Source organism: Sesamum indicum, linkage group LG4 (assembly GCF_000512975.1).
Source record: "Sesamum indicum cultivar Zhongzhi No. 13 linkage group LG4, S_indicum_v1.0, whole genome shotgun sequence".
Lineage (NCBI taxonomy): Eukaryota > Viridiplantae > Streptophyta > Magnoliopsida > Lamiales > Pedaliaceae > Sesamum > Sesamum indicum.
In genome coordinates, this window is record NC_026148.1 from 14,451,317 (window position 1) to 14,466,579 (window position 15,263).

The 15,263-nt window shown below is 32.8% G+C and overlaps 2 protein-coding genes across 2 annotated transcripts; both read left to right on the plus strand.

The window, feature by feature from the left end:
- Positions 4,680-6,252, plus strand: LOC105161041 (beta-D-glucosyl crocetin beta-1,6-glucosyltransferase-like). Its single transcript, XM_011078604.1, has one exon. It carries the CDS (start codon positions 4,759-4,761, stop codon positions 6,121-6,123), a length of 1,365 nt encoding a protein of 454 aa, XP_011076906.1. The 5' UTR covers positions 4,680-4,758; the 3' UTR covers positions 6,124-6,252.
- Positions 11,816-13,471, plus strand: LOC105161042 (beta-D-glucosyl crocetin beta-1,6-glucosyltransferase-like). The gene has a single exon (XM_011078605.1). The coding sequence runs from the start codon at positions 11,879-11,881 to the stop codon at positions 13,313-13,315; it is 1,437 nt and encodes a 478-aa protein (XP_011076907.1). The 5' UTR covers positions 11,816-11,878; the 3' UTR covers positions 13,316-13,471.

Genomic DNA, 15,263 nt, shown 5'->3' on the forward strand with positions numbered 1-15,263 from the left:
CTGCAATTATTTTTCATTTAACTACCCGAAGTTCATTAAATAATTTGTAATTCCCTCTTTAACCTTAAAAATGAGGTTCATTTTGAATTTAGCTACACAAACTGTATTTACATAATCAATTATATGAAATAATAAGTCTAAATATCATAATAGTTTTTTTGCTAAAATTTATTATTCCCAACTTCATTCCCTGATAATCAATTTATCTTATATAAATTATAAGACCACAGAGCTAAATTGGGCACAACAACCACACAACATTTCATAGCAAATTTGTCACGACTTTTGCAACGGATCATGTTCGCGACAAACTTTGCAACGAATTTGTGATTATGTAACGAATAATATCTCTTGCAAAATTTTTGCCACAGAAGACGCAATTGCTAATGAGCCTCATGGAAGATAATATAGTTAGCACTGGAAAATATTATGAGTTCATCAGAAGATAGCTTTCATTAATCTGCCATCCCAACCACCTCAAAAGATTGTGAAAATGATGATGACCCTTTTTTCTTTTATTGGATATATTGAATTCTCCTTTCTATATTTACTTTTAATTAAATGTCTGGTCATATTTAAATTTTATAGATTGTTTAGATGTTAAATATCAAAATTGAAAAAAATGTTGTAAAAATAGAATTATAAAATTTTATAGTAAAAATTTGCAACGGAATTTAGAGAAAATTTTTACCAAAAATTTTCATTGCAATTTTGCTATAATTTTCATTACATATGTCGTTGAAACATAATATGATTTCGAATAAGATTACTGCAAACTTTGGTATGAATATATTATCACAAATATCATTGCAAAATATTGTAAAATCCGCAGCAAAAGTCATAGTTTTCGTTGTAAAATTTGCTAAACATCAAAGTTCTCAGCGCCGTAATTTGGAAAGAACTTTTGCCACAGACAAATATTCGTGCCAAAATTTATCACGGATAAAAATTCATTGCAACTATAGCCCTACTACTAATAGCAACGGAAAATTTTCCATTTGCAAATTTTTTTTGATATTCTTTTTACGATCGATTTTATCTCAAATTTATCCCTAATTTAGTTTCTAAAATATGGTTTTTCATAGCAAATCAGTCCCAAAAAATTTAATACATTATTTGAAATTAGAAGGGAATTTTCGACAGAAGTCATCACAAAATTCGTCCATAAATTTTTTTGCTTTTTTTTTTTGTCAAGTTTTTAATATTTTATACTTTATTTTTGAAAAAAATAAATTAAAATTAATTTTAAAAATATAAATATAGTGTAACAATGCGAATAATAATACAAAAAATACGCCAAAAATCCTAATCTAGCAACTCGGGCTGATGCTCATTGGCGGGTTTAGGCTCGGTAGCATCCTCAGCTAGCTGCTACATTGATCCCTCAATTGGAGCGTCCTTGATTGAGGGGTGAGGTGCGTCAGCTACAGGTACAGAAACATTGCTGGGAAGCCCATTCTCGTGCATATCATGCTCAAGCATTTGCTCAAGCTGTGATATGATGTGAGGGTTTGTTACAGGTAGAACGATAGTGGACGTGGATGGTCAGGTGTTTGTGGTTCACGAGTGGGTGGTGTCTGATATATATTACAAATACGTCTTATGATCCTTCTGTGGCTCTTTTCACGAAAAAGTAGTGTATCGATTTTTCAACTTAGGTTTTCGCAAATCATTGGGGTTTACATTATTTAGCAAATGACTCGAGAGCAATTTGTTTTCTGTCTCAAAGCTTGCTAGATACACTAGATAATTGAAATCTCATGAAGCTAAATCATAATTGCAAAGATAAGGAGTCATAAATTCAACCAAAAGACACATCCAAGTTAGACTCGAGTCTATAAAGGAGTTGGTTGTAGATGAAGTAATCAAAATTGACCATGTGGGGACAAAGGACAATGAGGTCGATTGTTTGATGGAAGGACTTGATCTGTCATAGTTCAAAACTCCAGATTGGGGATGGGAATGAAAACCAACAATAATGTGTTCTCGATAGCAACCGAACATTCTAAATGAAGATCCCTTGGAGAAGGTTCAATGTGGTATTAATAAGTCATAGGATACATCTTAACACCTAAATTTAGGCTGATATTTTGTATCTAAAGTTTATCCCCTATAAATCTACTAGGTGTTGTAAGTCCTGATATAGTAAAAGTTCAACTCTCAACTGGGTTAAGTTTATTAAATGAGATGCAAGCAGTGCATCCTTGAGATGCCAACTAAGTGAATGTAGTTGTTTGCCGACAACCAAGGAAAGGGTTTTTTCTGAAAGCATTCATGAATGAGTCAGGATACAAGGCCTATAGTGTCAACCCTAAAAATCAACATATTGCCAGTAGCTTGTTACCACTAACTAACGCTGTCCTAACCACGCTCAAGTTCAAAGCTCAGTACCATTTAGCCCAGTGGTAACTGAGCTCAGATGATTGGAATTACATAATGCTAATTTTGATAGGTATGTAAATATATATTGGGATTGTAAGAGTTAAAATAACTCGTAACTTGTCCAACATTGGAAGTTCTTTGAAAAAGAATCTTCTTTTATTGAGTTCAAAGTTCAACTTGAGTTTGAAGTGTTACTAGAGACTAGAGTGAACTATAGAAACCACACACATGCACCGCTGCTCGCTCGCGCGCCTAGCCTGGCTCTAGCGCGGGTGTTATGACAAATGTCAAAATATACATGTTTTGCAGCAAAATTATTAGGATTGACTTAAATTTTGTAAGTGCTGAAATGTTTCGCTGTTACAGGTTTGTAACTATTATAAAGTTCAGACGTTTATGGCTGAAGTCTGGCGAGTTGTTGGTCGGTGATTATGACTGCTTTAATGCCATGAGCCATATATATAAGGATGCACCCAACAACTATACACACTTAAGAGTACAAGAAAACAGTTGTGCATTGCTACCTTCTCTTCTCTCTAAATTCTTTTTTTCTTGGATTTGCTTAGGAGTCCCCGCGACTGACTATTTCGAGGTGAATTTCAACATGGTGTAACGTGAAATTCTAATACCATCTTATCTTGGAATAAATGAAATTGTACTTAGTGCACATGGAAATGAGGTGTCTAATTGCTTTAGGGTAATCAGAAATCTTGTGTGATTCAGGGTAAAAAATGGCTTCACCCTCTCGACCAAGTACCTCATGATCTTCATCAAGTCAAGACTACTACTTGACCAATTTGATAGTTGAGTTGCAACGGCAATTACAAAACAAACACGATGAATTGGTTGAACTGAGGCATGAGATCTCCGGGCAAGCTTACTACTATCAATTGTCTGAGAGAAGAGCTAACAAGTTGGATGAGGAAAATCAGCATTTAAGGTGGGAGGTGGAAGTTTAGCACAAGGATGAGTTGGATCAACTCAACCAAGAAAACCACCTGCTCCACAACGAGTTGACTGAGCTTCGTGAAAATCTATAGAACTTAATAGTGGAGGATCTAAAGGTGGACAATGAGCTGACTAATGGGAGTGTAATTGACTGAGGTAGATATCCAATTGACATATATGAGTTGTTACTATACAACTCATAAAGCTAAGTTTTATTGCTTTATTCCATTTTTGCTCAACTTGTTATTTCATTGATTGTGATCTAACTGTTTTCAATGGAGTTGGTTTTATTCAATAGTTTGTTTTGGTTTAAAACACTGCCTCGCATGGTACCTATAGTTCATTTCAATGTATACTAAATTAATAACTAATTAATGGTATTAAAGTTCAAAATTATTGCGACTACGTTGATCATATATATATATATATATATATATATATATTATTAACTATATATGATTGACTTAAATGCATTTTTTATCCCGTAACTTAGGGCATTTTGCATTGTCATCCTTTAACTTTCTAAAATAGTATCTTGGTCTTATATCTTTTTAATTTTCGTGATTTTAGTCATTTTTTCGCCAAAGTTCACCCTTTTTGTTGGAAAAATAATCTCACGTGATATTTTTTAAAATTGGGGATTATGTTCCTATGGTCCATTCTACCAGCATTTGTTCCTTTAACCTTTTTGAGGTAGCATTTTGGCTATGTATCTTTTAAATTTTTGTAATTTCAGTTATTTTTCCCGCGAGAGTGAACCCTTCTTGAAGGTGAAGGTGATCTCCGGTGAATAAAAGGACAACAATTGCAGAAACTAAAAAGATGCAACCAAATTAACAAAGTTAGTACAACAAAATACGTTATTTCAGATACAGAATGAAAAAAGCATTTAATTCATATATGTTTAAAAGAGAATCGGTTATAATATATTAAACAACCCAAACTAACAAAGTTAGTACAACAAAATACACTATACCGACATACTAACCATACTGACAGCAACAAATAAAGAAAGGTCTATCAAAACATACGCGTGCTTTGACTGTGATTTCATTGATTACATGCATGGTAATACTAATAACTGCAATTCACTTGCTACGTATCGCGAAATCTTATGAATTTAAGTCAGAATCATTTTTAAGGGGTGAGTGAATTGCATTTATGAGTATATGATTGCTTGGGCAAATCGATGAAATCACTCTTTAATGATTCCCAGATTTCAGAATTCAGTCAAACCTCACAACATTAAATTGACAAGATCAGCCTCTTAGTATTTCCAAAAGTGAATAAATAATGTTCTTCAATTCAGAGGAATATGATTTTATGACCTGCCATGGAGACCTGTTTTTGAAGATTATAAAGCTTCTAACAGGCGAAGATGATACCTGCACTCCCTCTCTCCCTCTCTGTCTCCTCTCTCTCTCACATATGGGCACAGAAAACTCCTGTTGGAAAGTTATGATGTTGCCATGGCTGGCCTATGGTCACATCTCTCCATTCCTAGAGCTAGCCAAGAGATTATCAAACAGAAACATACAAACTTACCTTTGTTCCACACCTGCAAATCTCAGTTCTATCAAGAACAAAATCCCTGGAAAATACTCCTCTTCCATTCATCTTCTAGAGCTGCATCTGCCTGATTTCTTGCCTCAACTTCCTCCTCACAATCACACAACCAATGGCCTCCCACCCAACCTGATTTCCATCCTCAGGAAGGCTCTGGATTCGTCGAAACTGGATTTCTCCACGATCATGAAATCCCTCCAGCCCGACCTATTAATCCATGATACACTGATTGAATGGGCCGCGGGCGTGGCGTTTTCAAACAATATCCCGTCAGTTTCTTTCTTAACTTCCGGTGCAGCAATGTTTTCCTTCTACTATCATTCCCTGATGAAGCCTGACGTGGTGGAGTACCCTTTCCCAGCCATTAAATTTACAGGCCCTGAGCACGATATGATAAATGGTAACATTGAATCTTTCAGAAAGAGGAGTCAGGAGAGAGATCTTGATAATCAGGAAGCAACTGAACTCCTGCTGATCAAAAGTTCCAAGGAAATTGAAGGGAAATATATAGACTATCTTTCTCAACTTACGGAAAGAAAAATCGTGCCTGTCGGGCCACTAGTCTCCGCTGATCGAGGCCCTGATGATGAAAACTCTGACCTGATGGAATGGCTTGGAAAAAAAAGTGAGTTTTCGACTGTCTTCGTGTCGTTTGGGAGCGAGTATTTCTTGAAAACAGAGGAGATTGAAGAGATAGCTTACGCATTGGAGCTCAGCGACGTGAACTTCGTATGGGTCGTCAGGTTTCCAGGAGACGAGGAAAAAAGGGTTCAGGACGCACTGCCTGGAGGATTTCTTGAGAGGACGCAAGAAAAAGGTAAAATTATGGAGAAATGGGCACCACAGGCAAAGATTTTGGGACACCCAAGTGTTGGTGGATTTGTTAGTCATTGTGGTTGGAATTCAGTGATTGAGAGCATCCACTTTGGGGTTCCAATAATCGCCATGCCAATGCAGTTCGATCAGCCCATTAATGCAAAACTGGTGGTGGAATTGGGAGTTGGTGTTGAAGTTGATAGAGATGAGAGAGGGAGATTTAGGAGGGAGGACATATCGAAGGTGATCAAAGATGTTGTTGGAATTATTGGCGAAGAATTGAGGAGAAAAGTTGGTGAAAAGAGAGAAACTTTGAGGGCTAATGGTGAAGAAGAGATTGATGAACTTGTACAAGAGATAGCGCAATTGTGTGGAAAGAGTAGTGTTAAGGGATCATCCTTTATCAAGTAAAAATTGGAGCGATCGACAGCACATGGATGGAGATCAAGTTGTATGTTCCCCTGGAATGACTTGTATTCAAGACCTTTATTTGTTAGTATTTTGGAGTTGTGTTAACCTTTGCCTATGCATTCCTAGTTTACAAGGCACCAAAAGAAATATGACTATAACACAAATTGATTTGATAACTTTGAAGGTGGAATCCATATGTTTTGATCTTCTTTGAGTTTATTTGAGTCTTAAGTAACATCAATTCGAGAGTCCTTTAACTTATTTCCTAATTAAATGCTATAAATATAAAATATTCAGTGTTTTGACTGTCTTCTCGTCTTTGACTTGTGTTTTCACATATGTGTTTTAGTCTCTTACTAATAAGGAAAATTATAATTTTGACAATTTGGTCTTGCAATTTGAGAACAATTCCGATCAAAAATATCATAAATTGCCCGAAAACTCCATGTGTTGTAAGCGTGATAAGTTGATTCGGGGATTTGTAGCCATTTTGATGATGTGGCTTTTTGACATGGCTTTTGCATTGTTTCAGCATATTATGGAAAAATTCTTTCCAAATTTGGTCGAATCAAATCAATATACTTGCTCTGTGATTGGTCACTTTTCTTGAACTATACATCAATCACTCAACAAAATATATTACATTTGCTGTATAACTGGTTCAGGTTTGACCGAATCGAACTTGAACTAGAATTTTTCGCATATTATGTTGAAAAACGATCAAATATGTATAGTCCTACGATTTCAACAATTTTTCGCGTATTATGTGCTTATTTGTGGTTGTGTTTTATGAAAGTCAGATGAATGATTATGTAATCGTATAATTTAGTGTTGAATAAAATCGAATGAGAAAGTTATTGATGATAAAATAATTGTTAAATGAAATTAAATGATGATGATTGTTAATGTTGTGAATTGAAATAAAGAGATAGTTGTCAATTTTGAAAAAGGTCGTCTAAAAAGCTATTACTAAGCAATGTAAAAAACAGTAAGAAAGGAAGATATGAAACTAAAAAACCAACGTACGCATATGGAGTTACAAAGGACGTTATAAAAATTGTTGCAAAAAGAAATACAAAGGTCAATACGACAACCATTACAACATAATACATGACCGTTATGAAGAGTAATCCAAAAATCGTGCCAAAATTCAAGCACAACCATACATATATGTGTTACAAAGGCCGTTCCAATAACAGCTAAATCAAAATCAATTTAGTCATTCCAAAAACAGGTCCAAATGTATTTTTTGCTATCGAACAACTATTGTAACGACATCTCATGGCTGTCACAAATTGTAACAGCTTTCAAGCAAGCCTCGTTACAAAGAATTTGTAACGCCCAAAATAGCCATGGTATAAGGTGCCATTACAAAAGCTGTTACAATTTTCAAAAACAGTTCCAAATAATTAACTTGATCGTTAAAGGTTGTTACTATAAAATAATCTTTTTGTAGTGTATATAGCGAAAATCAGAATTTCCCCAAAAGAATTCGGACAAGAAAATTGCAATTTTAATCTTGAATTATAAAAGGGTGGCATTTTTAATCCTGTTAGAATTCAATTAGCTCAATTAGGCCTCGTAATCTAAAAAGAATTGGTATATATGTTAAGGGCAAAATTCATAGAAAAGTATAAATTTTGCCAAATTTGTGATTGCGACAAGTTTTGATGGTAATATATCAATTTCTTTTAGATTGCAACACCCCGAAATATAGGCTTTATTTTATTTACTACCTTGTATATTAGAAAATAGCAAAATAAGGATCATAAATATCGAAATGGCAAACAGCACCCCCCAAAATTAATTTTTTTTTTAAATTATAGGCCTCTGGCCACTAAATATTTAAAATGGCTAAAAGTTGCTAACGTGTAAAAATCTAAAACTTTTTAAATTGGGAAAAGACCTAACTAGACATGTTTTGAAAATATGGATAATTACATATTATGCTCCCTTGAGGTTTGGTGTAATTACACATATACTTTCTGTGGTTTGAAAATTAAATCTAACACCTCAGAGATTTGCTTCCGTCTAACAAATAAATCCTCCATTTAGTTTAAAATTTACCAAAATTATTGATATTATCAAAAACATAAAATAAAATCTATATTAATCCATGATTGTCTGATTAGTGAATTATGGTAGGTCAAACAATTATTTTCGAACTAAACTATCCTTATAATGGTGAAGATATACCTCCTCACATGCATTAACGCGTGGACGTATGAGAATAATTTGATCATAGCAAGATTTATTTGACCTGTCGTAAGTCGATATAAGTCAATTAGGGGTTAATATAATTTTTTTTTATTAATATCAGCAGATTCGGTGAATTTTGACTAACGGATTGACTTATTTGTTAGAACAAAGCAAACCTCATAAATGTTAGATGTAATTTTTCAAATTACTACAGATTTACGTGTAATTATACCAAATTTTAGGGAAGATGAGTGTAATTATCCCTTAAAAATAACCTTGAGCATAGCTAGGCGGCGGCGAGAGGGATGGATTGGGAGGGGGCCGAGGGTTGGGGGTTGGTTTTTGTTAAAATTTTATTATATATAATAATAATTTATTTTTTAATTTATAATTATATATGAAATATTAATTTTATTTTTTTATAATTTTATGTGTTTATATTTTTTGTTGCTAATACATTTAAATTGATTTTTTTTTCTTTTGTTTCCTTTTTTTTTTAAATTAAGGTATGTGTTATATATTTTATTTTAATTTATAATATATTTTAAAATGTATAAAATTATTAATTATATGCACGTTGAAACATTGTGTCACTATAGCTAGGTTGAAATATATAAATACATAGTTTGTTTTGTTACTAGAGAAGAGATTATAAAGAATATGTCCAATCACTAAAATATTCCAAAAAAAAAAATATGTGGTAGGGAAATTGTTTTACATAAACTCTTATGTGGCAGAAAAAAAGAAGAAAATATATTAGTTGACAGTTGATTTTTATTAAATTTTTATGTCAGTAAAAGCCCCCAAAAAACCACACTATGTTTGTTTTCATTTTCAAGTTATCTCAAGGACGAGTCAAAACATAACCAATAATTGCCATCATTCAGAAACACCTTATCTAGGTGTTTTAAACTGTTTAGTATAAATACATACATATACATAAAAATATATAAAAAAGACATGATTTGACAGTGATTTGACAATGAATAGTAATTTTTGTCTCCCAAAACATAACATTAAACATACAATACTTATTTTAAATTATTTTCAAAAATAAATCCAAACATACATAATATCTCTAACACACACTTATTTATCTTTGTTTTTTTCTCTCTATCTCCACAAAATACAACAAAACACTCAGAAAACAAATCCAAACATTATAAATAATTTTTGTACACCTAATCAATTTCCGCCCACTTCTAAAATTCGATGCCAAAGTCTCCAATTTCTATTTGTCATTTCTATATTTAAAATTTTTGTTTTGTTACCCCCTAAATATACAAGATATTAAATGCAATTAAACTACCCCAAATATGACCCCTCCCACAAAGGCATAAAAGAAAATTATAACTCAAATTAAATTTGATTGAACCAAATCAAATTATAAAATTATTATAATATATTTATTATATAATTAATTATTTTTTTAAAATTACATTATAATCACACAATAAATATATTGTATTTATTATATTATTAATTTAAATCGGATCAAATCCCACCTGAGTTTGAATTTTCTAAATGCACAAAACATGTATCATAGTACCTAAGATCCTTACCCCCTCAAACATATGATTTTCACATTTTGGGAAAAATTCTTCTCAAAAATATCATTTTCACATTTTGGGAAAAATTCTTTTTTGGCCCTATTAAAGGGTTATTTTCGTTTTTGGTACCATAATTATACAAGTGTCGTTTTTGGTACCATAAAATACAAAAATACGTCGTTTTGGTCTCAAGTTAACGACAAAGGCCATGTGCCTTGCACATGACTGTTAACTCCTATTGGCTCATGTGATTTTGACTGATTTTGAGTTCAAATGCCTTGTTTAATAGTACCACAAAATAAAAATATATATATACTTTTGTACCATTAAAAGAAAAAAATATTTTGACGAACTTTGACCACAAACAAAAAGAGTTTCTTTTTATTTTTTTAAAAAATAAATATATTAGGAAAAAATTGTTTTAATATATATAATAAATAGTTCTAAAGTTATAATTATTTTTATTTTAGATAACAATTTATCGCGGCGCAAATATGTCAAGTAAGCCGACTTACACGTGTCGAAAGTTCGATTCACAAATTATGAATTTCTTAATAAAAAAATTTATCTAATACTTTTATTCAAAAAATATATTTTACTTTTTATAGTTTGTGCTCAAATATTAATATATTTTTATACAAATAATAATTTAATTTTAAAAATAATAAAATAAATCCTAACATTATCTGAATAAAAATAATTATAATTTCATAAGTATTTATTAAATATGATGTGTATGGTCCAAGGAGACTTGGTCCAAGAATAAGCAAAAAGGCCCAAGGCCCCATAAACAAATATAATAGCCTATGAAGGAAAATCTACTTAAGATAGCCCAACTAGCAATAACAGGCTCAAAACCTATCTCTACACATCTTTCCATAGCACATGTGGCATGTATTTGGACCTTCCATGTGTACCCTTTATCCAGCATGGAGGACTCGTGTTGAGGGAGGTTCCCTCAAGAACTCGAACTCTTGAGCCAGCTAGACTCACTGCAGACCAGGAGTCATCCTCAGTCAAAAAATCTCTTTCTTACCTGGATAAAAACTTCAATTTCAAGATTAATTGAAAATACGGATGAATTATGTTTTATCTTAACTGTTTCTATCCACTTTACACCAAAAATAGGGCTCACGTACAATTTCTTGATGAAGAGGGACACTTCTCTATAAATAGAGGTTTAATCTCTTAGACGGGGATACCTTCTGAAAGTGAAACTTTTGCTATTATTCTGCTATATTATTTCTACATGCACTTTTGAAAACAAATTCCTCTTTCACATTTAGTCATTATATTTCTTTATTACGCTCTATCATTTAAACTTATTATTTACTAATTTGAACATTGGAGTGTTAATGTTGTTTTGCAAGTTCTGTTTTCCAAATTCTTTATTGGTTGGCCCAAGCCCATTATCGAAAGTCCAAGCTCATTGGACCCATGCTAAAATTGCAGGCATCAATACATATAAAAATAAAATTTTCATAATATTTTTATTTTTGTAAAAAAGAAAAAAAATTCTTATAGTTTGTGGCAAAGTTGGTTATATTCTTTTTCTTTTAATGGTATAAATATTGATATCATTAAACAGATATTTGAAGTCAAAATCACGTGACGGCTACATGCAAGACACATAGTATCTATTGTTAACTTAAGTCTAAAAAGTTATGTTTTTATATTTTATGATACCGAAAACGACACTATTATAATTGTAGTATCAAAAACAAAAATAACCGGATTTTTAGGGGAACAAAAAAAGATTTGCCCTCACATCCCATTTTCCAACACCTCTCCCCTCTATACATCCATCTCTCAACCTCCACTCTCCACGTATCTTATGTTCTCCCACGTGTATGTGTTACCAAAAATTCAGTCCCTTATCCAAATTTCTCTAAATATATAAATAAACAACCTTTGATCATTCCTCTGCATATGATACTTAAACGGAACTGCTTCCGACAAAAAACACAATATAAGGTTAGGGAAGAAGACAGCAATCCTTGTAAATCATGGATACAAGAAAGAGAAGCATCAGGATTCTAATGTTCCCATGGCTTGCTCATGGCCATATCTCAGCATTCCTCGAGCTGGCGAAGTCACTTGCCAAAAGAAACTTCGTCATTTACATTTGTTCTTCACAAGTAAATCTAAATTCCATCAGCAAGAACATGTCATCAAAAGACTCCATTTCCGTAAAACTTGTTGAGCTTCACATTCCCACCACCATACTTCCCCCTCCTTACCACACCACCAATGGCCTCCCACCCCACCTCATGTCCACCCTCAAGAGAGCCCTCGACAGTGCCCGGCCCGCCTTCTCCACCCTCCTCCAAACCCTCAAGCCCGACTTGGTTTTATACGATTTCCTCCAGTCGTGGGCCTCGGAGGAGGCCGAGTCGCAGAATATACCAGCCATGGTGTTTCTGAGTACCGGAGCTGCAGCGATTTCTTTTATTATGTACCATTGGTTTGAGACCAGACCGGAGGAGTACCCTTTTCCGGCTATATACTTCCGGGAACACGAGTATGATAACTTCTGCCGTTTTAAGTCTTCCGACAGCGGTACTAGTGATCAATTGAGAGTCAGCGATTGCGTTAAACGGTCGCACGATTTGGTTCTGATCAAGACATTCCGTGAACTGGAAGGACAATACGTAGATTTTCTCTCCGACTTGACTCGGAAGAGATTCGTACCAGTTGGCCCCCTTGTTCAGGAGGTAGGTTGTGATATGGAGAATGAAGGAAATGACATCATCGAATGGCTCGACGGGAAAGACCGTCGTTCGACGGTTTTCTCCTCATTCGGGAGCGAGTACTTCTTGTCTGCCAATGAGATCGAAGAGATAGCTTATGGGCTGGAGCTAAGCGGGCTTAACTTCATCTGGGTTGTTAGGTTTCCTCATGGCGACGAGAAAATCAAGATTGAGGAGAAACTGCCGGAAGGGTTTCTTGAGAGAGTGGAAGGAAGAGGGTTGGTGGTGGAGGGATGGGCACAGCAGAGGAGAATATTGTCACATCCGAGTGTTGGAGGGTTTTTGAGCCACTGTGGGTGGAGTTCTGTGATGGAAGGGGTGTATTCCGGTGTGCCGATTATTGCCGTGCCGATGCATCTTGACCAGCCGTTCAATGCTAGGTTGGTGGAGGCGGTGGGGTTTGGGGAGGAGGTGGTGAGGAGTAGACAAGGAAATCTTGACAGAGGAGAGGTGGCGAGGGTGGTGAAGAAGCTGGTTATGGGGAAAAGTGGGGAGGGGTTACGGCGGAGGGTGGAGGAGTTGAGTGAGAAGATGAGAGAGAAAGGGGAGGAGGAGATTGATTCACTGGTGGAGGAATTGGTGACGGTGGTTAGGAGGAGAGAGAGATCGAATCTCAAGTCTGAGAATTCTATGAAGAAATTGAATGTGATGATGATGGAGAATAGGGAAGGAATGTTGAGTGAAAATGCATGAGCATTGAGTTTATACTTACAAATAATAGTGGAATTATTTATATGTTATTTCATTATTACTTTAATATTTTTTTCGTTTTATTAGTTAGAGATAAGTATACTTTGTTCCACTGGGATTAGTGTATTTATACGTAGATTTCTTGTGGGTTGGAAAACATATGATATCTTTGAGGTTTGATTTTGTTTGATAATAAGTTTCTCCGTAGCTAAAATTCAATAAATTTATTGATATTATTAAAAATTTAGATAAGAAATTATATTAATCTTTCATTATCTATTATAGATTACAAAAAAATTAATAAATTCATTTTGATATTATCAAAAATTAAATAAGGAATTATACTAATGTTCTATATAGATTTGGTAAGTTAAATAAAAAATCTTTGTAATCATATTTTTCGTATATATTATCATACAATTAATGTACGCGAGGTATACTTTTATTTTTATGATACTTATTTAGTTAGAAAATTTTTTATTTAACCTATAAAATATTAGTACTATGTCTATCGATGGTGCATTAGAAAATTGTAGTTTATTGCCTGTGATTTAAAATTATAGTAAATAAATATTATTAATTATAATTAAATAAAACTTGATATAAAAATTATGGTTATGCATTATGAAATTATTTTTGTTATATCTATGAGCCAGAGTAATATTTTTATTAGAATTTTTAGTCATGATAAATTTTTACAGCATCCGCAAAAACTAGACTATCACCTATTGTGTGGTCGTAGTTAACGCTTATTTTTAACTAAGTACTTAATTATTGTTAAATATAAAATTTCTTATAGCATCATTATCAAGTTTTATTGAACTTTTTTGGTTCATATTAACAGCATTGAAGTTCAACTTATGGCGGGGTTTATTTGTTTTAGGAAAACAAACCTTAATATTATTAAATATAATTTTTTAAATTATAAAAATTTTATATATTACTATCAAATCTCATATAAAGAAGATGCAATTATCTCAATTAATTATGAGATGTTTTAGGGCTTGAGGTCAATCAAAGACCGTGGAACTCTTTATTTTGACAAAACAAAAAAAAGATGATGACCAATTATATATTCTTCCGAGGTTGGTGTAATTATATGTAAATTTTTACAATTTAAAAAATTATTTAATATTACTGAAGTTTGTTTTCTTATAACAAATTGGTCCTTCTATTCGTTACAATTCACCAAATTTGTTAATATTAAAAAAAAGAGGGATAAAAATTTATATTTACCTTTTATGGACTATTAGATTTATTGTACCTCACATAAATCTTATTATAATCATATTACCCTCATATGTCTTCACATATTAATGCATGTGAGAATGTATATCTTAACCATTATAAGGGTTATTTAGATGAAAAAAAATTGGTTGATCTCCATTAAGTCAGTAATAAATCAATCGAGTGTAAATATCAAATTTTATTAAATATTTTTTGTTAATATCAACAAATTCAGTGGATTTTGACTAATAGAGTAACTTATTTGTTAAGCGGAAGCAAACTTTAGGGGTATTAGATGTAATTTTCTAAACTACAGTGAATTTATGTGTAAATTACACCAAATTTTAGGGGAGAGAAATATAATTATCCTTACATATCATTAATGAGAATACTATTTTGTTGCTCATTTATTTTATTTTTGTAGTATTATAAAATTTAGGGAAAATTGAAATTTTAGTATAGTTTAGGGGGAGTGATATTGTTGGTCCTATACGAACTTATTTTTGTAATATAGTGTTATAATTTTAAAATTGTGAAAATTTTAATTCTTTTTAGGCCACCTTGGCCAGAAAACTGCAAGATTTACGCAGGAGCTAATTAAATTATTTTAAATTCGTAATTCGTATACATGATGCAGATGAAAATGTCAAATTCTCTAAGTTATATTATTAGAATTATAATTTAATTAGGTTATGTATAAGTTGTATATAATTATTTAGTCAAA